Source organism: Solea senegalensis, linkage group LG2, assembly GCF_019176455.1.
Source record: "Solea senegalensis isolate Sse05_10M linkage group LG2, IFAPA_SoseM_1, whole genome shotgun sequence".
Taxonomy (NCBI): Eukaryota; Metazoa; Chordata; class Actinopteri; order Pleuronectiformes; family Soleidae; genus Solea; species Solea senegalensis.
In genome coordinates this window covers 32427761-32455147 of record NC_058022.1, presented here as the reverse complement: position 1 = coordinate 32455147, position 27387 = coordinate 32427761, and the positions used below count along the sequence as shown (strand labels likewise).

The 27387-nt window shown below is 39.0% G+C and overlaps 3 protein-coding genes across 9 annotated transcripts in view; 1 reads left to right on the top strand and 2 right to left on the bottom strand.

Moving 5' to 3' along the window:
- Positions 1–103: 103 nt before the first annotated feature.
- On the bottom strand, positions 104–1636 carry LOC122765606 (leucine-rich repeat-containing protein 3-like). The gene has a single exon (XM_044019995.1). It carries the CDS (start codon positions 1394–1396, stop codon positions 551–553), a length of 846 nt encoding a protein of 281 aa, XP_043875930.1. The 5' UTR covers positions 1397–1636; the 3' UTR covers positions 104–550.
- Positions 1637–7183: 5547 nt separating this feature from the next.
- Positions 7184–27109, bottom strand: LOC122765605 (poly(rC)-binding protein 3-like). Of its 6 annotated transcripts, none has more exons than XM_044019990.1 (13): positions 26833–27097; positions 18517–18692; positions 18395–18418; positions 18268–18300; positions 18059–18175; positions 16996–17127; positions 16401–16529; positions 15205–15348; positions 13488–13529; positions 12102–12180; positions 11556–11611; positions 11162–11331; positions 7184–10396 (listed from the first exon to the last, which is right to left on the bottom strand). In XM_044019990.1, exons 2-13 carry the CDS (start codon positions 18589–18591, stop codon positions 10342–10344), a joined length of 1056 nt encoding a protein of 351 aa, XP_043875925.1. In that variant the 5' UTR covers positions 18592–18692; positions 26833–27097; the 3' UTR covers positions 7184–10341. The 6 variants fall into 6 exon arrangements, with proteins under 6 accessions (XP_043875925.1, XP_043875927.1, XP_043875924.1 ...); XM_044019992.1 differs by having other exon boundaries at positions 12102–12177; XM_044019989.1 differs by having other exon boundaries at positions 11556–11614; positions 26833–27096.
- The window catches only part of LOC122765607 (fibronectin type III domain-containing protein 4-like), a 43449-nt gene continuing 32538 nt past the window's right edge, over positions 16477–27387 (top strand). For both annotated transcript variants that reach the window (XM_044019997.1, XM_044020000.1), the window contains exon 1: positions 16477–16535. The gene's annotated coding sequence lies outside the window, so the exon portion shown is untranslated. The remainder of the gene's footprint in view (positions 16536–27387) is intronic.

Below are 27387 nucleotides of genomic sequence, written 5' to 3'. Positions count from 1 at the left end.
ACCTATTGTAATGACTCTATTTGTCTGAATTTATTCAGGTTTCATAAACAAAACAACAGGAAGTGAGTGATCTATCTGCACTGGCACCTGTGAACTACTACACACTGAGTAAGTACAAACTGTTGATCATACAAATGATATCAACATTAGTGTCAGACTATAATTTTTCCAACATGAATCAAATGTACTGTACAAATGAGTGTCGTTGTTTTTCAATTATTTCCTTTTAGTAAAATTGCCTCATAGATGCTTTTTTTATACATAACAGAGTGAAAAATAATGGTCATACATTTAGAGTTACATCGCTAAAAATGTACAATTTTACAAAATGTGCTGTGACTTTTTATCCAGTACGTAATGACTTTTTTCAAAACCTCTTCCTAAAGTCCTGGTGCTGCATTTTTCACAGAGCAAGGTTTTTTCACTTGCTGTAAAGCAATCAGTGTATCCTATATGCTGTAAACATATTCGGTGGTGCATCATCTGTATTCACAGGTGCATGTTCGTCTGTATTCATTGGTATTGTGGAATTGTTCTTTACAAACTCAGTCTAGAACACACTGCTGGCTGTGTCATAGTCCTTGCTGATGTAGGAGGTGCTGGGCAGTGACTTCAGGTACTCCATGTGCCTCCTGGCCTCCTCCTGGTTGTGTTTGACGTAGTAAATGACATAAGCTGTCACCATGGAGAACCAGCAGAACATGGCCACAAACATGGCCACGTCTGTCGTCTTGTGGTGGAAGTTGCAAAAGTTGATGCCAGAGTCCAGGACCTGGATCACTGTCTGTCCCACGTACTCGTCCTGCACAGATGTGTGGCAGCTGACCTCGTTGACTGTCTCTGGGTCTAGCCTCAGTTCTCTCAGCACCTCCTGCAAAGAGCACTCGCAGTGCCAGGGGTTGTGGGAGAGCCGGACGGGAGCATGGAGCTTGGCGAATGCGTCCTTAGGGAGGCTAGTGAGGTGGTTGTTCGAAAGATCCAAGGAGCGTAGACCCTCTGAAATCGCCTGAAAGGCACCGGCCTCCACAGTCTCGATGGCGTTGTGAGATAAGTCCAGCTCCTTCAGGTGGTGTAGGTCTGCGAAGGCCTCCTTTGTGACGTGTCTGATGTGATTAGACGAGAGCAGCAGAACGACGGTGTCCTTGGGCAGGTCCGGGGGAATCATCTCCAAGTTGCGCGAGGTGCACTGCACCACCACGCCATTCCTGTCTGTGCAGTGACAGGTTGTAGGGCAAGAGTATGCAGTCACGATAGTCGCCAGGAGCCACAATATTCCCACAAAGAACAGAGAACAGGAGGGAGGTTTCATGGGTAACCTACAACCCTGAGAGGCTCCCATTAGTGGATGCTCAGGCTGTAGGTTTTGATGAGACATGACACAGTCTAGGAAGCTCATTTTAAGTTGCAGCTTAGTGAGTTAGTATAAAGGTGAAATTATCTGTTCAGATTACAAAGTATTCTACCAGGGATGGGTGCTTGGGTGCTTGTGTGCAGCTAATGCAGTGATTTGCTCGAGATCAAAAAATGTACCCAGATTATTTTTGTCTGGTTGTAGCCAGACTACTCTCTTTGACCCAGTACACAAACACCAGCATGGAATCGATTTACTGAATCAGGTGTATTGGACTCAACTTTATATTGCGGCTAGTTGGCACCATGTCGCGTCGCATGCATTTTATGTTAAATTCTGCCTCCCTTGTCAGTCAAAAACACACTAGCCTGTATTTTGCCATATTTTTCTCATAATTGTCTTATTTTTTTGGTATTTTCAGCTCAAAAGCCTGAAAGCAAGAACTGAACCACTTAAGGTGTAGTTTAACATATAACTAATTCAACTCCCAACCGCATTATCTTTTTGTGTTAGGCCAACTTTGAGAAATTCAATTTAGTACAATTAGGGTTTGACAAATATGTTGGTATGTATTCTAAAAGTCCTTTTCGAATGTCCTGTAAAAGTATTGAAGAAATCCATCTGCGTCATTCAAATCCCTGTATAGGCTGCATTTATTTTCACTCAGGGTAAATACGGACTTAGGTTTGGGAGTAAAGTCTCATTCCCATCATCATAGCAGGAGTCCAAATGTTTGTATTGGTGTCCAAAGAGCAGATTGATTTGTGGTTTCAGTAATTCATGCTGTTTGAAGAAACCTGGTGACATAAAGAAAATGTAAAGTCAACTCAAAGTATTTCACATTTTAGGAATTTTTGTTTCGTATTGTGCTGCTTACATTTGCTGCTTTAAAAAAAAAATCCTGCCCAAGCCTGGCTTTATTTGAATTTGTTAGCTTATATCACTTTTCTGTTGGTAATTTTCTGGTCCCATCTTGTAAGAAGTGTCTCTAAATTAAACTTTTATGCTGCATTCCATTTACCTTGGAACTCAGTGTCTCGTCACCTTGTTCACCCTGTTCCATTTGAGATGCTGGAGATGCAAACCTATCTCAGGCTAGCCATTGTTAGCTATACCAGTAGCTAACAACAGCTCTGCACACAAACAGAATAGCAACATGTCTACGGTTAGGTTGGTGAGGACTTGGAATTATACCTTTTTATATATAATTCTGAGTTATATGTTTCTGTAGTAGAGCTCCCTTCATTAATCTGTCCTGGTGTGAAAAAGACACACCATTAACAATATGCGGGCTCATCTGAAAACAGCAATTTGCAATCAAGTTTAAAAGCAGTCAGTAGTCTGTGAGATTAACAGTATGATGGAAGATAGCAATGCAAAGAACAGCTGACAAGCAGCTTTCTGATAAAGATGAATGTCCAACAATTTGGTCTGACATGTACACGTGAAATGTCTGAGTAAAACTACACCACTGCAGGAAAAGAGGACAACTAATTATTGAGAATTATTGTAAATATATTTGTGCTGAAATAATTGATTTATTACTTACTACTTAAAAATGCTGAATTTAAATGTTTAAGGAAACCACAAATAATAACATCCCTTTTAAATATTAATATGAATATTTGCTGATGTGTGATGGCAAAATTGTCCCATGTCCAACCATCTATAACCCAAATGCTCTTCAGTAAATATTCACTGCAACAATCGGTACGTTAAATGATTATGAAAATAGCCTCAGCCTTCAAGCAGGTTATTTAAAATTATATTCAGAATAAAAAACAAATCCTGACAGAGCATTTTAGTCAAAAACACTTCTTTGTTCAAATGTTCCTCTTTTATTAGACATTAATGACTTTAATAATTATGTGTAAATTTACATACTGAACTCCCTCCTGGTAAGAAAAGAGAGTAAAAAAAAAAGATTAGGATTTGAGGGGACACTTACCTCAGAGCTCCACTCTGTCCTGTTCACATCACAGTGCATTGCCAGGGAGATTCATTTGTTCGACCTGACGTCCAGTAATAAGCGAACAAAAAAAGAAACAAAAAAACCCACACAGGTGATTGAACCTTTGTAAAAACACAGGCTTGTCTCCGGTTTAAAAAAAAAAGAGAGAAAGAAGCCAGTTAAGTGTGTCCAGCGCTTAAACGTTGGCATGAAACCTCCTGTCGGTGCAGCTTTGCAGCAGCATGTCTGTCTGTCTGTCTGTCTGTCAGTGTTTGTGTGTAAGCTAAGTGTTGTGTTTCTCCCTCTAATTCTCAACAGGAGGAAAACCTTGAATAAAAGGAGTGCTCCTCCAAAACTCAGACACTTTTCTTAGTCAGCTTTATCATAATTGCGCTGTCGTCTACACTAAAAAAAACAACAAACTGCTCAGCCAAGATTAAAACATAACTCACCTTAAGGTTTTTATTAAATTGTCAGTATACTTTTAGTAATATTCGTGAGCATGCACATTTTCTAATTATATTAATGGAGGCAGATAATGGTATACACATCTCCATATGAATACTAATATATAGGAAGTGTAAAACTTATGACGGGTCATTTTGTCTTCAAGGACACACCTGAAACTCAAAATCCTGAATCCTGTTTTAGTAACCTGCCTACATCATTCTCATGCTATGTCCCCGCTTGTCTCACTGTCCTTCAAATACATTGATTACAGCTGTCCAGCAACCTGATGGGGGACTGCAATATGCAGCCCATTACTCCCACTGTGACAAAAGACATGCTAAGGTATACTTGTGCAAAGTCAACCTGAAAGCGTTGGTGGGATTAAATTGCAGCCGTGTGAAGGGTTGCCAATTCTGCTGAAAGGCAGAATCATTCATTTTATAAGTCAGGCGTTTTTCTTATGACAAACAAAAATATGTGTGTTATGTTCTCCACTGTTTAACTTGTATTAAACTGTATTTTAGCTAAACACTCTATATCAGAGGTTATATCAAAACAAAAACTTTTATTGTGAAATTCTGTGAAATACCACTAATATTGTTATTGTGATATAATTTTAAGATCATATCACCCACCCCCTACTGAACAGTTGCTTTTTTTTCCCACTTGACTGACCAGAGTAGATGCTCAGTGGCCCCCAGGTCATTTGATTTTCAGAACCCTGCCCTGAATCATCAGTACATTTAGTTTTGATGATGCTATCCATGCCTTGATCTTATAGCCTATACCTGCCTGGAAACTTGCATGTGTAGCGCCGTAAAGCAGTCTGAGTTTCACGCAAGACCCTAGACCTCCAGCTGGCTCCAGAAGCCATTTAACTATCACAATGACTATAAAGCTGTTAAATTAGATCCTAATATCCTGCATAGTTTCACTATAACAGATGCCTCTTCGGAATCATATGGCTGCAATTCAGTTTAGGGAAAGCTTTGTGATTAATTTTCACTATTTCTTTCCATCAAGGAGGGCATTTCAACATTATTCTGTCACACCTGTGTTGTCTTCGTCTTTACCTCAGGTGACTTTTGCAAAGTGACTTTCTGAAAACAGCCCACTCAGTCAGTTTGATGTTCTTAGGCTGCAAAGACTTCCTCTGACATTGAATTTTGATCACTTTGCTCACACTTTGCGTTCGTTCATAAGCAAGGACACAGCAGCACTGTGTGCCCATGTCCAGTGGCCATAATATCATCTGACAAGAGATTTGTCTCCCTTGTTGTGTTGGACATTAGCCCTTTGCATTATAAAGAAGGTTGTCTGTTAGTGGCTTACAGCAATGCTGAGTGACAGCATGGATCCACTCCAACTTCAATATCAAGCCAGGGTAGAGCATGACTTCATATTTTGGGCGAGCTCAGTTGGACAACTTAATTAATCTGAACTTTGAAATAAAATATACTGAGACACTGTCTCAAGTTGTAAAAAAGTAAGGGTTGCTTCAAGCTTTCATAGCTATTTACATTCTATTTACAAGATACATGTGCCTCCATAGGGATGTGCAAGCTAATATGCATCGCTGTGTAAAATGAAGAGGAAGGAAAATTTATCACGTTTGCTTGTGTTTTGTTTTCCTAAAAATGCTGAAACTGAAACCTGTGCCGATTGCAGTCATTTGACCTAAGAGTACAGTAAATGCCAATTAAACACATTCCCACTGGTCAATACCAGATTTAAACAGTGAGAATTGGGTTTAAATGGAAGATTATATCACACAATGTTTCTGATATGGAGGAGATTATATTCTGATGTCTAACTTTGCTCATTGATTGAGACATATTTTTGCTTTCTTGATAACAAACCAGTAGTGCAAACATTCAAGTACTGAAAGCTGAGGCTTATTGTGCTTTCTAAGAGTCATTCCACTCTCTCAGGAAATCCTTGACTAAGTGCACCAGTCTCATCAACAGCAATTCAGACATTTTAAAGCAACATTTATGTCATAAAAAACTGAATGCCTCTGCTTTTGAGAGAGTGTCACCACCTCTCTTCTTTTGTCTGCATCCTCTGTCAGACTGGCAATCAGCTGCAGTGGTAACCCAGTGAACTCTGCCAACAATGTGTGGACCTCAGCCAACAATTATATCCTGCTTATCTCCCAATTTCTCAGACAGCTTACTGACTCTCACCAAAAAAAAGAATCCACCCTATAATCTGACCCTACTTTGCTAAAACAGCAAGCCTGGACATCTCCTGGCCTATCAGCTCAACACAACTCTCCGTATAGTGGCATTTAGATCTTATATTGCCTGGGGACATTCCCATGCTGCACACAGGAAGTTATTTGTTGTATGTCAAGACTGATAGAGGGGACTGACTCATTGTTTTCCCAAACATCTCCTGAGGCTGAGCTTTTAAAAAATCATCCAAAGTCCTGGGTTTTTGAACTTTTTCAACTGTTAAATTCTCTAATTCAACAGTTTCCAGCTGATTCACGTACCTTAAGAAAATAAAGTGGGTCCTCTTGGATTGACATTTATTTCTTCAAATTAAAGTTCCTACATAGATTCATACCTTAATAATGCAGAAGAGAGTTCTCCTGAGAGCTGTCAACACTTTTACTGCTTTTACCTGCCAAATACTTTGCAAAAGTACTTGGCAGGTAAAAGGTGAGTAATTTGATATCAAGGTGGTAAAATCAGTGCAGAGGCTTTTAGCGGTTACCTTTTACTCTCTGTGTGTGTGTGTGACAAATGGCATGTGCTATTTTGTGGCTGTGAGCGATTGTAAGATAAATTACTCATATGGGGTGGAGCAGATGTTGGGAAGTTTCTTGTTAGTTGGGCAGTTTCTGGTTTAACATGTAGCTAGTTTTTATCATTAGTCATTCAGTGTCTTCCTATCATCCATCAATATAAAAATATCCAACTCTTTAAGCTGACTGAGCATAACATAGGTCTCCTCATCCGCCCCCAAAATGTACAAACCTGAATTTCACAATGTTATTGACATTGATCTTATTTTCTGTGTACAAGCTTCTTCTATTATTTCTGGACATTAGCCAGTGGTGGCTTGACTTCCACTCGTATTTCAGGGAGTGTTAGTCTGACTTTGACAAATTAAATTTTGTACAATTTAAGTCAGACATTTTTACATGGATTTTAAAAGTCCAGTTTTAGTCAACTAACTTAATAATTCAGTCTCATCTAATGTCACGTTAACATACTGAATGACTGGTTCACAAAAAGGATTTGAAAATGAGGTAAACTAGATAAAATGCCATGAAGAGCTGGTCACTGTAGCTCCATCAGTAAATAATATTGGCAGAAGTGTGTTCTTACAGAAGTGGTTTGTAGTTCTTTGTAGTTGTATTGTGTACAATGAATTAGATATTACAGATGTTTACTGTAAGAAGCATACCAGAGGCAACCAAGTCACAGAAAGAAAAAAAAAAGAAACTTTATTAGTTTTTTATACTTACCAACACTTTGAAATTAAAAACCTATGTTATTACTCACAACTAATATAGATTTGCACATAGCAAATAAATCAAGAGAAAGCACTTACACTTGTTCCCCCAAACTGCAACACACACAAACAAAAGATGGAAAAAAAGACATTTCTAGTCATTCTTTTTTTCCTGCAGTTGCTGCCACACAAGTTAAAAATAGCTTTTTTTTCAGCAAGCTACACATCTCTTATGCTAATAACTAAATGAACTAAATAAATAATTGCACAATTGCACATTGCACCCTATTATTGCATTAGTTGCAGGTTGTTAAAAAAAATCATAGTATGCTCAGGCATGTATTGCCTACACAAATGTAAATACAGGTTTCAAACACTGAGTAATACATGAATATTGATGTTATTAAAATCACACTGCCATCACTTGCAACTCTATATCCCTGCTTAGTGATCAAATTCATATTACGCAACAACAATTTGCCGAATGCACATGCTAATTGGTAATTAGCATTTTTTTAGCAAACATTTCAATGGTACACATGCACTACAGCTGTTGTATAATAGTTTAAATACCCTTGAGGATATTCTCTGTTCCAGAAAAAATGCCGTCTTGGGCATCAGCTACCTTTTTTTTTTTTTTTTAATAATAAAAAATAGTTTGTTAATTCGGCAGACATTTCCATTAGGGCTGTCACTTTTTCCCAAAGTTATGTTTGAACAAAATACGTGACATATTATTCCATTGAAGATCTCCTGTGTTGCCTTGCTTGACTAAAGCTAACTGCTACGCTAACAGATGAGACCGCCAATTTGTTTGTTACTTTGATGTAGAACTAAGTAGTTAAATGTGTCACTGCTCAAATACGTTAGTGTTGTCATTGTCTGCTCGGTTGGACGGTATAGCTTGTGTCCATTTTCACAGCAAAAAACTCAACTTTGATGCACAAAGGCCAAGCTGTACTCGCAGCACCTGGACGATTTTGAAATGAACTTCCCCTCCAAGTACAAACATATCTGAACTTTGTATAAAAGTGACAGCCCTTATTCCCTCTGAATTACAAGCAATGACAACTGAAAACTTAAAAAGAAACACACATTGCTATCAACTACTACTTGAATTTACATCAAAATGTAAGAATTATTGCAGAATAATCACTGACTATGCCTCGCTCAGTTTACTGAAACAGCATTTGATCCATTTACATCATTGCATTTGTGCCAACAAAGATCCAAATGGGAAAAGCTGACATTTTGGCACATGTGTAAATAAAGTGGCTGCTGGCTGAGTATCGTATAAATGTTCTCAACCTACCCTCAAGTCTAAGCACCCCTCTCAAAATGTCAGACTTTTCCTTTAGGCTCAGCATAGGCTATTTGAAATAAAACAATAAGTATGAAGTAAAGAAAATGTTGCTGTATTGGACACGAAATGTGATTTGACTATAACATTCAACAGCTGTTTGTATGCGTCAACACCGAAAGCTTGTTCAATAGAGCATCCTCATGAGTAGAATACGAAATCACACCGAATATCATCCACACCTCCCTCTCAAATAAAATACACCACAACAAAACTTTTAACTTTCATGGTCAATGAACAAAAAGTCATATGTGCATTACCACACCATGAATAAATACATGCTGTTTTTTTCTTTCAGCAAAGTAGGAATTCTCATCCAACCTGTCCTTTCTCAAAAAAACAAAACAATGAAGTTGCGACAATAAAAAGACATTCAAACCTAAAGCATCAAATCATCTGTATGACAGCGAAAGAAAAAAAAAACAATCGTGAAAGAGACTGAGTTAATCACGTCCGCCCAGGCCCCATGGGTTCCCCCAATGAACCCCTGAACATTCCATGGCCCCAAAAATTACCATTTCGCCTTTGTCCAAACTTTTAGGCTGCTTTACAATTCGGCTTTTTCCCCTTGTTTTTGTCCCTCAAAAGCTTCCTTATTCATTTTTTTTTTGCACTTCACCTATAGTGAATACTTTCAAGGGGAAAAAACAGAAATGTATGGATCCAACTACTTCCTCCCACATCAGAGGCAGTCCAGAGTAAAGTGTTTAGTATATCGTCTATTGCATGATTGCCACATAGTCGACTAATGTGCTTAGTCACAATAGTCCTTGTACAAAACAAATACAGTATAATATTAAGTGAGTAAACAATCATTTAAAAGTTTCAGTCAGTGTTGTCACTGCTGATTTTCACTAATTCCCATTCATGCATCTATATACTATCCCATGTTAAGAGAGGGAGGCTATTTGTTGGAAAGTTTTTCGTCTGGGCAGGGAGTAGGACTCAACGTCAATGGCCAAGAATGTTGAAAAAGTTTGTGGAAAAGAACAGGAGAACGAAAATATAATAACATTTGAAGGAACATGTACACTGACCAGGCTTCCTCAAATACACACTGGCACAACACTTAACAACATGCAGTATAAGCAATAATGTAAATACAGGAGAAGAACACAAGATGGGAAGCTCAAGGAGTGATACCATTGGCTTAAAAGGGTCATGTGATGCAGCAAAGAGTCTTGGGTAGATTTGTAAGTAGACAAAGATGCAAATTAGGGCAAACACATAAATGTGATTTTTCTTTTTCTTCTCCAAAATACATTATCTGATTCGATCATTTGGCTACATCCCACCACACACTCTGCCGATAGCATCACTGAGCAGCTGTAAAATTCAAATACCTACGTTCTACAAAAAGTTCAACCTTTTACGAGTAAGTACATTGTAATACTTTTTAAATGATGTTCTATCACGCAGCACTGACAGAGAGAAAGAGAAAGCAATAGATAGAAAAAGAACAAAGAAACATGAACACATAAGTTGTTCCTAATAAACATTCAACATGCTTCAACAGTTCTCTAAAAAAAAACTAATCAACAGATTTCATTTTTTTTTGTAACTTTTTTTTTTATATATATATATATATATATATTTCTTTTGGCTTCCTGAAAATAGAGATGAGCACCCAACTGTCCCCAGACAAGGACAGGAAGGTGGTCAGGTTTTTCAGAGAGCCAAAGCCAGAGTCCGAAGGGCTGCATCGGGGTTGTCCGTGGTGGTCAGTCATTGGAAAAGGCCAAATGGAGGAGCCAGTCAGGGATTTTAGGATGTGGTCATGGTTGATGGATCATTCCACATTGCCGCCACATCTCTGAACCTAAGGGAGGATAGTGAAGAATCAGGTTGATTTAAAAATGTATTTACCTTTTATTTGAGTTATCGATTGGATTTACTTTTTACAGTAAGTGCAGACAAATTACTCATGGGGCAAATGGGGCAGTATGGAGGCTGCCATCTTGTGGCTCTGTGTTTTTACAGCAGCTCAAACTTACAAATCTGCTAGAGGATTCAAGGACAGTTCACAGACCAGAGAAGATGTCAAACCTCTCTGGTCTGCGTAGCTCCCTAGCGTACTCTACACAACCCAAACAGGGCTCCAAAGAAGCTTGTTCTCCACGTTTCCATTGTTGTTTGATGACAGAGTGCACCAAACGGTGGCAAACCTCATATTATCACTTTTGCAACATTAGCTATGTAGATAGCCAGGGCAGATGTGTCTCTGCAAACCTCCAATAGTCTCCTGAAGCACCAAGCATCAAGTATAATATATCTGCCATCAAGTGATACATTTCGAGGTTAGAGAGTTTAATGGGGGTAGTGTGGTTAGCGCTGTTGCCCTGCAGCAAGGCAAGGGCCTTTTCTTCAGGTTTCCTCCCACAGTCCAAAAACATGCATAGGTTAATTGAACACTTTAACATGTCTCTGTATGTTGGCCCTGAGATGCATACCCCCCTTTAGGAGGATAAAAGCAGTAGATGGATGGATGGAGGTATTGTTGCAGACAGGGGCGGGTGGCAACATTTATGTCACATGGAACACAACCGTTCGAACCTGGCCTAATACAGAGCCACTATGTTCTGACCTTGCATTGATGAGGTACTGGGCCAGGCTGATGTTGGCGGGGGTCCCTGTGATGGTGATCTGGCGCTCCGATGACCCTTCCATGGCGTTAGCAATTTTGATCTGTGCCCCAGACATCTGGCGGATCTCGTTGATTTTGGTTCCCTGGCGTCCGATTATGCAGCCTATTAGCTGGGAAGAAAATGTGTGTTGGACTTAGGATGGCCAGAATACATGAGATGTATATAAAAAACATGGTCCCATTTGCTGTTTTGGAACAAGCGTTATAGTAAAGGCAACAGTGACAAATTTTGTGATGGCTACAGTGCGTTTTGCAGTTTGGTCAGGGGAAATGGAACTAATTGTAAAAGAGCACTTATCAGACACCTTACTGTTATTGTGACAAATGTACTCACATCATTGGGAATGGTGAGTTCATGAGTACTGGCCTGGTTACTGGCATCCAGACCTGCTGCTGAACATAGGAATCAGACAGAGAGAGGGAAGGAAGAAAGAGGACATAAAATAGAGTTTGGCACTTTTAGGGATTACTTCCTTTCCCTATTCTAGTCTATTGGCCAGTAGCATTTCTGTGTCACTGGAACTTCTGGCCCAGCCGTGAGCAGAGCCTTCAATGCTACAATATCAATGCTATTCTCTAAATCAAAAATTAAGACAAGCTCAGGCTTCAAAAATAAGTTCCGAAATTAAGAAAAAAACACGACAGAAGAACAAAAAGAAACCTCAACATCAACAAGAGCAGACCACCAGCAGGCCATGTCAATGGCAGTGCACCACAGAAACAAATAGGAGGAGAACGACGAGAAGAGAAAGAATAGGACAGAGACAGGTGAAGAAGAGCGAGAGAGAGGAGGAAGAGAAAGTGTTTGTCTCTACAGGTAAAAACAAGAGAAGGAGCTTTTTGGTGAAAATAAAGGGTGGTCGTGTAGGTGGGTACGTACCGGGGAAGGCAGGGGTGGTCTGTCCAAGGGGGGTAAAGGGGGTTTGCTGCATAGCCAACTGGTGGAGCTTGCTCAACTGCTGAGGGGGGGAGGAGGAGGACAGCAGAGCTATGAGGCCGTCATTGAAAACACACTCACACAGAAACACACGCGCACACACATGGTCTGTCCGAAATGCTACAAGAGAGGCTCTGAGGAAATGTAACAACAAAGACAGGTGAAGGGCGAAGACGGAGATTAAGAGAGAACTTTTAAAAAAGAATGAAAAGGAGGAGCTCATGAAGGACTTGGCCCATTTATGACTGTATATAGTTTACCAAGCATGCTAATGATTGCATCTCAGATTAGATTAGAGTCCATGAGGTCACATCAACATTAGTGACTTTGCCGAGCACACCATCGAGTGTGCCACAGTTTCTTTGAATCAGCCATGGACCAGGACACTCACTGATAACATGGCTGCCAGCAGGGACAGAAGAAACAGCTGACCTTAACCACTGAACCAAAGGCTTATCTAATAAATCAATACCTGCTCAAGTCTATAACATAAGAATAGATTTGCCACTCACTTCTGAAACTGAACTGTAATCTGCTCACTGTTCTGCAACAAAATCCGTATAGAAAATGGCATATGTTGCATGAAAGCCACAAGAGCTGTTGATCCACTGCTTCTATCTGACAAATATTTTATTTGGATTATCTAGTGACACAAACTAACCAAATCAAGCAGCAGTAGACCTGCAGCTCCTGTGCCCTGCAAGCTAAAAACACTGATTTTCACAATGGACTTTGGGAGAGAATGAGTGGTTAGCCAGAAAAAGCTGTCCAAGTATGTGTTAAGGCATACTTGGTAAGTAAGGCATATTCGTCGAATATCATAGGATCAAGCAGGTTTAGATTGTGATGAGTGTGATGTGTCGCAGACCAGTTCACTGAAATGACAGCCCACTTTGCAGCACACTTGATTAAGTCGGAGGTAATAATGTGTCACCATACCTCATGCAACATCCCATTAATATATTGGTCATTTGTCCATGTGACCAAATAATTATGGCCAATAAACATAGTCCAACGCCTGCTGTGATTCAGTACCCAATTTAAAGCAGGTTTTCTAAACTCGGCATTGTCGAAATAAATGGAAAGCACCAGCCAGCAGGCCAAGCCCCATGAGGTTTAAATGCCAAACAGGACAGAGAGGCAAGAGTCAAAAGACTGAAGATATAGGAATTACACATCAGATTTGTTTTATTAATATTAAAATTAATATTAATAAGGGAGGAAAGAGTAAGAAAAAAAGCCTGCAACTCAGACAGAAGAGAGAAATGGGGATGCAGTGAGACAGTATGTGGAGCGCAGTGTGCACTGCCTCACTAGGTTAGCACTCACATCTGGATGAGGGATGGCGTACTGTCCTTGAATGGTATAAGCCTGAAAACATGAGGAGAGATATTGTTATCAACCTAACAAATAAAAGATGCAACACAAAAATCTAATTCTGACCAGGTTAAACTAAATGCTATGTAAGAAAATGTAATGTAATTAAAACAGTTTTTATTTAGATTTAATATTTCTACAAAAGCAAACATAGACTTTAAAAAAACATTACATTACAAGAAAGTCATGCAGCAAAGAGTCCCTGCATTTATTAGTCAGATCCAGTTGAACAAAATCAATAAGGGACAACGCAGACAGTGAGGAAGTGATGGGGAGGGGTGTGGAGGAATGTGGGGGAGGAGTGGCCTTGAGAGGAGTCATGTGACTTCACCTTTTAAACGCCACAGAGCTCAGAACGGAGCTAAATGTCATGTCATCACCTGAGATGGCAGCGACCACTGTAATCTGAGAGAAATGTATTTGCAGTAGAAGTACAGCAGCAGTTTTAAGTTTGGTTTAGTCCAGATTGTGTGTGTTATGCATTAAGGAAAGAAAATTCATATGGAACCAACTTTATAATACTATCATGCTATACATTCTCTTTGGATATACTGTACTTTTTTTTACATTATCCATCTTTGTTATATCACAAATTTCATTGTCTGCCTGTCTGTGTATAAACAAGTAAATTAAACTGCCTTGCCTCCTGTAATGCACATCCCACCCACTAGATGTCCCTATTGTGTAATCTTCACCATTAGCCTCCTCAGCTAAACCTGCTCTGTACCGTTTGTTTACCTGTTGAATTTCCCATTCCCGTGCATGTGTGGGTCAACGAAGCTTATTCTTAAGTCACCGACAATTTTGACCTTTAAACAAATCAATGCTTATTGTCATGACTACTGTTGACTTGGAAACATACTTTTTGTCGCTTCCCTGTTTTTGGAGCCTGACGACCCGCTAGAGATGCTACACATCTCTGCATTATGTTATGAAGAATAATGGATTTTATTGAAATTGTGTACTTTGCTCGTGTACTTTGGTCATTTGTGTTCTGATTCAGATATTTTATTCAGTTTTAATTCAATGTATTTCCTGTATATGTGCAATACTACCACTACTACATATTAAGAATCAAGGCTAAACAAACTGAGGTGTTCTATTCTGGCATTTCTTTTAATAAAATCAGTGCTAACCCTAACCCATCTTTTTTGTTTAGGTTTAACATGGGATTCTGTCATCGGAGGATCTGTCCACCACTGTGTCTTCCTCATTTAACAGGTAAGTCCATTTATTTCCCAGAATCGCAGTCATGCCCAAAGACGGAAGACTTTCTTGCAGATTTAGGTAATTTACCCAAACATTAATTGGAAATTATTTATTTACCAATTCAAAATGAAACAAGTAACAAGTTACAGATAACAGATATGGCTGCAATATAGTGACTACCACCTGCACAAATTTGCCCTTGTCATGATTTATGTTATAGGTTGCCATATTTAAGAGGTGGGTCCCCATATAGATAGTTTGGGAAACACTGTTCTAAAGCAGAATGATATAAAAAATAACCCTGAACTAATGTCATTTATCCCAGTTCTGCTGTGCGTGATGGACAACAGTGAGGGGGCAGTAAACAGCAGGGATGGGTTCATGCTCGTCGGGTTTGGGAGTTTGTAAGAGTGAGGGAAGGGAGGGAAAACAAGTGAGTAAAACCTGGTGCGACACTAACAGGCAGTGGTTGGTGCTGCAGTAAGAGGCTGAGGTTGGCTGTGGACGCCCCCAGTGGGTCTGCTCTTACCTGGCCACCTGAAAAAATGACAGGGGTGGAGGCAGGCTTGGGGCGGTAGGGGATGGTGGCACCTTTCGGTGGGGACTGGAGAGCAAAGGAGGAGGAGGGGAGGGGGGGCAGAAGAAGTGGGGAGATGTGGAGAAAAGTGTTAGAGCAGAAAGAAAGAGGAATATAAAGAAAGAGAGAACGGTGTTTTGCATAAAGTGAGACCAGAAGGAATGGTGCCTTAGGGAAAAGAGTCAAAAAACAAAAGTGCTCTTCGCTGTGTGTTCATGCTGACAAGATCATCTTGGATTGACCTGAAACATCACTTTCAACTGGATTATGATGCCTCAAATTATCAATACACTGTTTTTTTAAGTCCACACTCTTAAGACTTACACTCACGTCACACATGTCCTAGCATCCATGGTTGGTGCCATCATGAAGGCCCAATGGAGAACTGGCTGTGCAGATAGTTAAAATTAATGGTGCAAGACGGAGAGACACAACTAGGAAAGTCTGTAGCCATTTGATTAAATCCATCCTAATGTGGACATGTAGCCGGAAGCGGGATATGATCGTTTCTGCAGTTCCACAATAACAGAGCTGTAGGGAGGGAAAAGCAACACCTCAGATGTCAAAAACAGCCAAGTAAGCACCTGGTGTGTTGATATCATGGGTGAATTTTATTTACAATCAGAGCCTTGACAAATTTGACATTTTTTCACATTAAGTCTTTATCAGAGCGTGTGCAATAGCAGTTGTGTAATCAGAAAGTCGGAAATTCAAATTCAAAGATTTTTCTCATACTGTAAAACCATCAATACAAAAATAATAATAATGATATTGCACCTGCTACTCTTTTATTGTATTTGTTAAGTATATTGACCGGTTAAGCAGTATATAAATAAATAATAATAATAATAAATAAAAAAAAGACAAATTCCAGCTGCTCATGTATTTTCTCCAAATGAATCAACAATGTCTCCATTTAGACTTGGTATGAACATCTGTCCTGTTCCATGTTACAGCAGTGTTAGTAGAGCTGCAATCCCTCAGGACAGATAACAGATTAACACCAGGCATCATTCAGTATACCTGTGGTTTCACTTACAACATTTATTTATTGTTTTTCTCCTTCTTTCATACTTTACCTCAAGCATCACCACACAAATCTGTTTGACACACTGGATGATGGCCTCTGGAGCTCCTGAGATCGTCACTGCTCTCTCGGTGGAGTTGGGCAGCATGTCTCCTGCAACCTGGACCTGAGCTCCTGTGGACTGGAGGTGAGCAGAAGAAGACATTTAGACAAGAGTTGACCTATTTATTGACCCTGCACGTTCCATCTAATTGAGTTCAATTCGACATATGCAAAATAAGCTTTGCATTTAAAACACATAAAGGTTACTAAAGCAAACTATATTTAGAATGAGAACTACAGTACATGTGGGATGTGTATATATAGGAGGTATATACATCCTGCTGATTTTATGATTAAAGGGTAACTTATTGTGCCCCAATACCTGATTTTGAAAAATGCCAAGAAGTGGGCTGAAAGCTGAGTGAGGGAGAGAAGGAGAGTGGGGATCAGTGCAGGGGGCGTGGTCTAGTAGTGAAATCTGACACTAAAGAGTGTATATTCATGTATCATTAAGTCCTAGCATTTACTATATCTGATATAATTTCAGTTCAAAAGAAGCAGGTTTACATTTTTTGCATATGCAGAATTTCTTTTTCGTAGGTTACCTCTCTCATTTCTTTGATTTTGGATCCTCCTTTGCCGATGAGTGAGCCACACTGGCTGGCCGGGACAACAAGCCGCAGGGTTACTGGGGGTTTACTGGTGGCTGGGCTGTTGCTCATGGAATTTATGATATCCTGAAGCAGAGATAAAGTCCACATTTTAGCAGATTCATACTTTTTTTTTTTTGCTTTTTCCAGTTAGTGGTTGCTTTTGGAGAGATTCACAATCATGCATGTATCTTACAGCAACAGGAAAATGTTGCAATTAGAGAAAATTATATCACAATATATTTGTTATCAAACTATAGTCTAGTGTTGTGTAGCTAAGTAAATAATTAAACACTAATTATGGCAACCGAGGAACACAGACAGGTTTCATCTGTACATTGTGCATTGGCCTCTGTATGCACTATTTGATTTGTAGTGGTTTGGAGACACTTTGGCTCAGTTTGGCCTGACACACTCGGATACGGTGTCCAAATAAAAACACAACTGGCCCGCTTTCAAAAAAACACTGCAAGGTTACATCAGCACATTGTTGTCCTACATAACGGAGCCAAGCCTGCTTTGTATTCCATGTAGGAATGAGTCAGTGCAGGCAGGCTTAGCACACCTTTTGTGGAATGAAAGCATTTACTCAGCTTTAGCTTTAGCTCAGATCTACTTTACTTAAAAAATATACCAACCACCATTGAATGCATTTTCCAGATAGTGTTTACCGTATAACATTTTAAAGCAATTTAAGTTGTAGTACAACATTTTTACAGCGTGGCATGATTAGTTTTACTCAAGTTTCTTTCATTTTCATCAATAATAATTTTACATTTTTATGTATTTTAGTCTGTTTTGCTTTTGGATAGTTTATGTAAATTCTGTCACGTACTACTGAATTGACTTTTTTTTTTACTATTTAGTAATTTTTCCAGGTTGGCAATATAGTTAAACATTAAATGCCTATTTTAACCCTTATTTTGGATTTTATTGGTATTTTTCTTTTCCATTTTTTGTTTAAAAAGTGCTGTACAAATAAAGATAGAAACATTCCATATAAAACATTAGATATTACCTCCTCAAACTTGTAGGCGATCATTGCAAAGGCCTTGAAAATGGCGTCTGTTGGACCGGTGATGGTCACTATCCGTTCAGGGCAGTTTCCTTCAGAGATGTTGATGCGAGCACCGCTCTGTTGGGACAAAATTGAACACCGTTATGAGCAATGATATAGCTTTACTGTAACAACTATAGAATATGTGCAAAAAAAGAGGTTTAACTTGCATCCTCGCGCATTTTCTTCACTGTTTCTCCTTTCTGGAAGAAAAAGCAAAGAAATAATGAGATACTTGTCTTTCCCACAGATTTTAATAATGCGTTACGCAGTCTGTGTTTTGATGGTGGTAAATACCTTCCCTATGATGCTTCCGACCTCCTGCAGGAACACAAAACAACACATTAAGTTGGATTTTTGAACTCAACCATTTTGTTTTCGAGGATGGGATGTTTTATTATTGTTATGATCATGGTTACCTTGCCGTGCATCAGCAGCCTGATGGTGAGGGTCACATTCAGTCCACCCTCTGACTGCACTTTGATGGGTTCCATTTCGGGATTTGGAACGTGAAGGAATGAGGGGGCGTGGTCACGTGAGAGAAGGAGTTCAAGGGCCGATGCGAATGCGATGGTGGAGTCAGCCAACCGGTCACCTACCGGAATGAATGAATGAATGAATGAATGAATGAATGAATAAATAAATAAATCAGATACGTCTGATAAGAGTAACTCTACGTTAGTGTGCAAGGACAGAATCAAATTTTAATCTCCTTAAAAGCTTAAGTGTGTGGGTTTTATGCAGGGTGATATCGCTAAACCTTTTTTTTTTTTTTCCAAAGGAAAAGGTCACTCAATAATACTGAGAATTGTCATGCTAAATGCCATACAACCAATTATTGATTTTCCCCCTTAGCAGAAGTTGTAGAGAAAAAGTGAAACCTTCTTCCCTGCAATTAACCCATGCTCTACTAGTAACCTTCCTAGCAATGGGGGTTGGTACCTTGCTCAGGGGTACCCCAGCCCTTTGACCTGGCGGGGACGCGAACCGGCAACCAAGCCAAGGACATTTCCACTTGGCTATGGATGCCCCCAAACATACACATCCAAACCAATTCTACCTGTTAAGTGTTAACATATTTTAAGACAATTTCAATATACATTAAACCTTTAAATTATGTTAAGATTATGTATTGTTAATGAATTGTCTGTACCTTATGGTGGCTTAACATCTACAAATTTCCAAACCTCTACTGGGATGGCGTTTCTTATATTATTTTATTTCTATATTCCTATATATACACTATATGGACAACGGTACTGTATTTGGCCACACTTGTTAAGTATTGAATTCAGGTGTTTCAGTCAGACTAGAAATCTTAATGTAAATCTTAACAGAACCTTGACCTCAACCCCATTGAGCACCTTTGGGATGAACTGGAATAGAGATTGTGAGCCAGGTCTTCTCATCCAGCATCAGTGCATGACCTCATAAATGCTCTACAGAATGAATGAAGCGCACATTCCCATAGAAACATTTCAGAATTCTGAGGAAAGTCTTCCCAGAAGTGTGAAAGCTCTCATAGCTGCAGAAGGGGGACCAATTCCATATACTGTATATATGTATTTGAATACTGATTATAGTCCCTGTTTGTGTAATGATCAAGCGTCCAATACTTTTGTCTATGTAATGTACATTGATATTCCGTGGAAGACACAACATGGATACATGTGGACTTCAGTGCCACGGATACTGAAATCCAAAGCAGGACAAAGAATAAACCCAATGTAGAAATAACTAATAATAATAATGGTTCACTACAGTATTTCCCCATGTTCCCTCGGCCTTGTGAAATGTCAGCAGATGGCTCTTCATTCACGAGACAAGCCATATTTATTTTTATCAAGCTCGTTTCAAGTGGAGCCGCTGTGAATTCTGCCTGACAGGTGATGTGATGAGTCAAGCACGGCTGCAGAGTGAACACAAGAGGGCACTTCAGTCTGTAAATCTGACTCTGGATGTGAATCAAATTATAATCACTGAATTTACTGGAGTCAGGGTGGGAGAATTTTTTTTTTTAATACAGTATATCTGGAAATATACAGTGTGTTGGATTGTGTAATACAGATACTGCATTATTTTCCATTTCTCTACTTTTGTAAGTGTTTACTTTGCACTGAAGGACTGAACTCACAGTATCTCTGGTTTTGACCTACTTTTTTTTTTGCAAGTAAATCTTCCAAATGATTTAGTGGCTTCTTTTGTGAGAACATCAGTTTACTCTGCTTTAATTAACGACCCCAGATGAAGACATAACTCATCAACTGTCCTCAGTCTGATACTAAATTTAAATCAATTATCCTCTTGTAATTTATCTTGAAATGACTATAGATTTTGATGTATTCATTTGCAGATACATTTGTCAATTTAAGACAGATTTGTGAATATTGAGACCTTCATATTGCATGTCATGCTGTGCAGCATATATTTAGAGTCAGAAAATGATTGCAAATATGCAGGACGTACAGTTTGTCTGAATTGCTTCCTGCTGGTAATGTGTGGACCAGTTGACCTTGAGTGAAGAGAAGGATAATGTTGCCATCTGCCAATCACTCTCACTGTTGCTACGTGGGAAGAGATTTCTTTTTATATATATATAAACACATACAGTGCCATGCAAAAGTCCTATAGGCCACAATTTGATTTGTTTTAGCAATATTATAATAACCTTATATAATTATCTCTTAGAAAAATAATTATTAGAAAAATAATTATTTGAATTTATGACAAGAAAATACAGTAAAACTTGTCACGATTACTGGGAGATTTGTATAGTTTTAGCAGTGTAACATGGATTGCTACAAATGCACCAACTCTGAGTGCATCTTTGAAGCAAAGAAAAACAAAAAGGTTCCTGACATCAGGTAGGCAACTGTAGACAATTGGAACAGCTAATGTGGTTTATATTTATTTTTTACATGCAATGTTAAAATAGACATTTCCATAAGAAAGAGTGGCCACATGCTCAAGTGTCAAGTACTTAGTGTAACCTCCGTGTTACATTTGGACAAAGCAATTATTTCCTTGGTAAAACCTGTGTTTGACCTATTACATGCAAAACAAAGGAGTATTGTCTGGTTTAAAGACATGTGTGAGCATCACATACACAGTTAGTACCAGTTTAAATCGTTAGAAACTTGCTAATATATGAAAGCAATTTACAGGCACATAATTCCATTCCAAATGCCAAATATCACAGGATTTGACGGACGTGGAATTGTCTTTTTGCACCAGCAAGGCCAAAGACAAAGCCAAGACATTTGCACAGTTACTCATCGCTTCTTTATTCTGCCTCCCTCATTTGTGTGATTGCCAATTTGTCTTGGCGTCTTTTCCCGATTGAACAGAATTTATAAAGCACATTTTCATTCAGCACAAAATGACAACATGTACTTTAAATCAGAAAGTTGACATTCTGAGCAGGGCATTTCTATACAGTGTATTATGCTTATGCTTGAAGAAGCCTTCAAGAAAGCTGTAAACTCACATGAAGTCCATGAACTAGATGCTCGCTGCTGCTGCTGCCACTTTGTGGTAACAGATGCACCACAAATGAGGTTGTGATTGCAGTAGAAAGATTTGTTTTGTATATATTTTTACCATGTAGAGTAACCTTTTATAAACAAGCAAATTAAAGATGAATCAAATACCCATCACTTTCTACAGTTGTAATCACATAGATGAGATGAGATTCAACTTTATCGCCATTACTCAAATACTAGTTTCGGGTAACGAAATGAGGTTTGCAACAGAAGTGCAACAAGCATAAAGTGCAACAATATGTATATAGGTAGAGATTTACAACAATTTGACTTAAATAGTCGCAATTTTTCTCATAGTTATTAATGATATATATAAAGTCAGTTCGATATTCACACTGTAGTAGGTGTTTCAGCTTTAACATGCGGCAACATAAAAACAAAGGATCAGTCTGCGATCAGCGATTTTGCATCTAGTGGCTACTTTCCTCTCCATGGAAGAGAAAGAAAACACACACACAGTTTTAAATATTTGATTTGAATTATGTTGATGGGTAAATTCGACAATCTGGACATTTAACTACTATAAACCTTGTCATTCTCAAAGACTGAATCACGCTGGGGGTCCCCAATCAAACTTGCAAAATGTTCTCAACCTTTTAGTTAAGATTTATTTGGTTTAAATACCAAAGTTGTAATTAATTAACCAAAAATCTCTTGGAAACATTTGGTTTACCAATTCAAAATGACAACCTGTTACAGATATGGCTGAACATTAGTTGCTACAAGAGCGCAAAGTTGCTATGTGGGTCACAATAGTGTGCCATCTTTGTGGGCCAAGTTTAGTTGTAGCTTTAAGTATTAGATGGCTTGAACCTTTTCTGAGGTCCAATATTCTTTTGAGTTCTATTAATTAATATTTTGATTGTCCAAGCAAAATTTATTTATATAAATTACAACTCTATAAACATCCTGAGGAACTTATAAGTCACTTAAAACAATGAATCCACAAGGAAACTCAAATTGATCTCATCTGCTCAGGTGCATCAAGCTGAGTTTTCTCGTCTGCAAGTTTCCATTATCAAATCTGACAGGTATTCTATTTAGTAACTGATTAGTTACTCAGTCTATAATAAGTCAGAAACTATAGAGAAACTAACTTATAATTTCTGACATTCTCTCTGCGTTGTTTTTATCAATAACATTTGTACATTTTGCTTTAACTTAAGTTTTATTTGTAAAAGAAAGAAACCTGTACAAGTATCATGTACTGTGTTCAAGTAGATACATCAGACATTTGGTTTCCTGTTTATTCTTGTTGTTGGGACCTTCAGTGACTTGTTTGTTTTCAAACTTGACCCACAAATACCAAAATATGTTATAAAATAAATCATCTCTGGCTTCAGAGAAAGTTGCCTCTGTAATCTACGCTGCTGGTGCGATTCCAGCCGAGGTTTGACAGATAAGGACAGGGATTCTGTCGCCAGCTGTCTCTCCAATCTCCCAGTGGAGACCAGATTATATATATAAAAAAAGCTTTAATCTGGGTTTAACACCCAAGCCAGTGGTGTAGGTCAGACTGACGTCGATGATGGATGAAGTATTTATCTCCTCAAGACTAAAAATGGAGGTTAAGGCCATAAAAATAAGTTCTTCCTCTTTTATAGACACGTCTTCATCCCATGATGTAGACGCTGGAGCTGAGATTCTCCTCTGTAGATTCAGCCTCTGCTGAACCAGGTCAGCATCAGGAGCTGCATTTTGAATAGTTAGTCCTACCAGACAATACTCTTGCTCGAACATCCTCTAGCATAATAGAATTAGGTCAAGGCCTGGTGAATCACTTGCACCAATGGGCTAAAACCTCCCAGCTAATTTGTTTTTATGAGGTGATTATTATTATTTCTTACACTTGGTGCCTTTTAAAGGCTGAAAACTCCCTTTTTTTTCTAGTAAAGTTCCTCCACTGCCACTGTCCACTTTTATTTTCATGTCGTGTCCCCTTTGCTAATCAGGAAATTGGACAGGGGAATGGGGGGAAACAGGAAGAGAATGGCAGGGACATTTTTTTCATGACATCTGACGGGGAGGGTCGCTGCACAGGCCTCCTCCTCCTACTCCTCTACAGCCGCTATTGAATTAATCACGCTTTACGCTTGGCTGGACAGCACAGTGCACAAAATGGCTCGCCCCCATCCCCTGCGACTGCGTTCTCGGTGTTCACCACAGAGAAGTACTTGCTCTTGGAGGACCTGATTCTAATGTCCCTTCCTTTCTCTCTTTGTCCGTGGCTATGTGCTGCCAACAATGAGGAGATGCTGCTTTCATGCAGAGCCGCTGGCGTGTAAAAGATGGGAAACCACAAATGGATGGAGATGCGGATTTTAGTGCAGATGCAGGACATGTTTTTTATACCTAATTTTGGACCATACCAGTGCATGTTTCTGCCTTGAATCTGCTTTAATTTGACTAAATCTGATCACTCTGACATTAACTTCACACTGAAAAAAGTGTTTTAAATAATGTGGAAAATCAAAATTGAAAGATGTTAACTTAAATTTTGCATGTTTTTTTTTGTTTATTCTACAAATATTTTATTTAATGTTATTTGCCATTTACCCTTCCAGCTCAGCATCAGATATGTATTCAGTGCACTGTAGAGAATCCAACGCCCAAAAAAGAAATAAAATCATAATTTCATATTTGTCATATATAAAAACAAGACATATGATGTGCAAATCCGTTTGCAATCATGAGAGAAAACAAGCAAGAGAGATGAAATCATGTAAAGAAAATCATCAAATGGACGTCGGGCAGATTGTAATCTAAGCCAAAGCTCCTGTCATCTGTTCATCCTAATCCACACATCTACATACATGTCATTATGATGTTTTGATATAAAAGCCTGCATCACAGTGGACCAGGCTTCACTGTAGAATTATTTCTCTGTCTCAGTATTTAGAATATTGTTTTGCTGTGAAGGGAAAATGGGTTTTGCTCCCATTAGTCTCTTTAGCATCCGAAATCTAATTATGTGAAACATTTGAATAGAAAATGGACTAATTTGTCAGAGAGAAGGTGGTTCAACCATTTTCTGCTTGCCATGCTTCTTTTGAATTGACGATTTTAAAAAATAATCCCAAAATAAATTTGTATTTAAATGTTTTCAAACCCTTTAAAGGAGCTTAAAGTGAAGGGATCTTGTCAAACATTGAGTTTTTATTTTTATTATTTTTTTATACTTTAAGTACATTTTCATGCCTAACTGCTTTTCAAATAAGGTCATTTTGAAAAACACTGAAAGCACAGAGATTTCCAACGTTTCCAACTGTCTTGTATTTGTGCAGCTCTGAAAATGCACCTATTCAATTTCTTTACATTACAGAGTTAACCAATTAAAAGCATTTCAAATATATTTTCTACCATCAATACTTTGATTGTAGGTCGTTCCTTTTAGATTTACAGAAATGTTGAGCTGAAGCAAATCATGACTCGGCGGGAAGTGACAAAAGCAGATTTTTATTTAGGAATCATTGGCCAGTACTGTTCTTGCACTGTAATTTTCCAATAAATGGATAGTAATATGGAAGTTTTACAGCAAAACTGCATATATTCAGCCACAATTTCGGCATTTAATGTACTGAACTGATATACAGCCAATATGTTGTACATGATTTTGCTCTAATAATGGCAGATAAATAATAGTCCTATTATGCATATTGGGGCTGCAGAGGGAGACCTGGTTGATCCATACCTTTTCACTACATTTGGTCAGTGTCTCAGTTTGGCATGGATGGATGAATCGCGCACAAACTTTTTAGGAACTGTGAGAGGAATTATCAAGAATGACAACTGAAGAGCAGGATGATAAATAATCAGTGCTGATAGTTTTGCTCCTGTCAGATATAGTAATGCTCTGGTCAAGTAGGGAAGTTGCACAAGAGTCTTTACTGGTATATGAGCAGCTCTTGTCTTTTGTTGTACATGGTGCAAGAGAGTGTGTGTGTGGGGTGGAGGACAGTCTTCCTATATGCCGCTATGACAGTACTCTCAAAAGCTGTCAGCCCACATCAGCAGCTCAGCATCCTGATAGCTCAGCCTGGATCACAATCAAAGCCGTGGCCACCACATCCTCACCACGAGCAGTCATATCAGAGAAAAGTGACGGGAGGAGGAGGAAGACACAAAAGCCAACTATGACCAAAAAGTACCACACAGAGTTGGACACATGCACTTCAAATTGTCCAAACTGTGCCTGTGTGTGTGGGTGTGCGCTCTGATGCCAAAGGCTATACAGCAAGCACACCATGTTATGCTGCGAACGCGCCGCCAAGAGCCAAGCGTCAAGTCGGCCATTTTAGATTTGCCACATTTTGTAATGTGAGATCACTGCTTGTCACAAAGTCATGGCTTCCGTACGCGAAGCTCTCAGCGAGGAGTCGCATTAATACAGAATCAATCATTTCTTTGGTTTCTCTCTTTTACGATTTTTTTTGACATTTCCTTCCTTCCTCTTTCTCTATTTATGATACAATTTCCTATAAAGAACACGGACGCAACCTTTTACTACCTAAACAAAGGAGTTGGATTATCGGGGTATTTCAAGTCAGATACAGTGCTTTTGAGCTAACGAGCATTGACGTTTTTGGTGTTTGGTTGGCCAAGAATAAGGTCATCAGCAGCGCTGATATCAGTGTGACGATAATTGGAATAATGATCACCAGGAGGAACTGATTCAGAGGATAATGTCGCCTCATCATTGCTACGGTGAAAAAAAAGCAAACACATCTTAGATAGCGGCGTGCGTATCTAAGGTTTAAGCAGTGGTTTCTTTTCTTTCACCATCTGCTAATTCTTCAACAATATAATCACTCGGGCTTGATTATTACCCGAGACAATGGACACCCAAACAATGACAATCAAGAGTCTCCCGAAACGCAAAATCGACTGACCATAAAATTGACTATTGTCCGTCACTTCCGAAAATGCTACATCAAATAACTAAATTAGATAACGAGTCAATAAGTCATATATGCTCATCATAAGATGGGTAAGTTAGCAAGTGAATTAATTATTGATGCCATTAGCCAACTCTGTGTTGACCTGCAAGTTGAAACTGTAGAAACCATATTTTTTAACAATTATTTTTCAAAAATACTAATAAAAGGAATTTAATAGGAAAATTCAAGGTAGATATGCTACTTGTGTTTTCCAAAAATGATTAATCAAAGGAGCCATAAAAAGACGTAGGTTTACCTTGTTGTAGCACGGGACACAGTAGATGGTGACCACTTTCTGCGTTGATTAAAAATCGCAATGGGGAAATTTTTTTTTTTACCCCCCTCTTCGTTTTGCTCTGCCCAGGACAAATTCTACCACCCCATTGGTCCAAACCACCGGGTCACGTGAACGACCAGAGGAACTCGTGATGCTTCTTGGAATTATATGATGAAAAGAAACCGACTGGCATCCTCCATGAGCGCAGTTTTTTTTTTTTGTTGCTGCTGTTGTGGTTTGATACTGAGTGCCATACCATTTGGTGTCTAGTGTAAATAGGCCATATGATTAGGCATAATCTGGGTGACCATCGCCCACTGCGGCCGTCAGCAGCCCCCTTTTCTCTCAGCTGCAACAAAAGGAATGGCATGCCCAGTGAGGCACACGGGCATCGTGGGGACATGGCCTGAATCCGAACTGTAGCCTCAAGGGTGCTCATTTGTCCCAGAAGAGGGTCGAGCATCCCCCCCAAAAATCTAGCAACCCATCATCACTGTCATTGCTGATAACAACTGACACAAAAATAACCCGGCT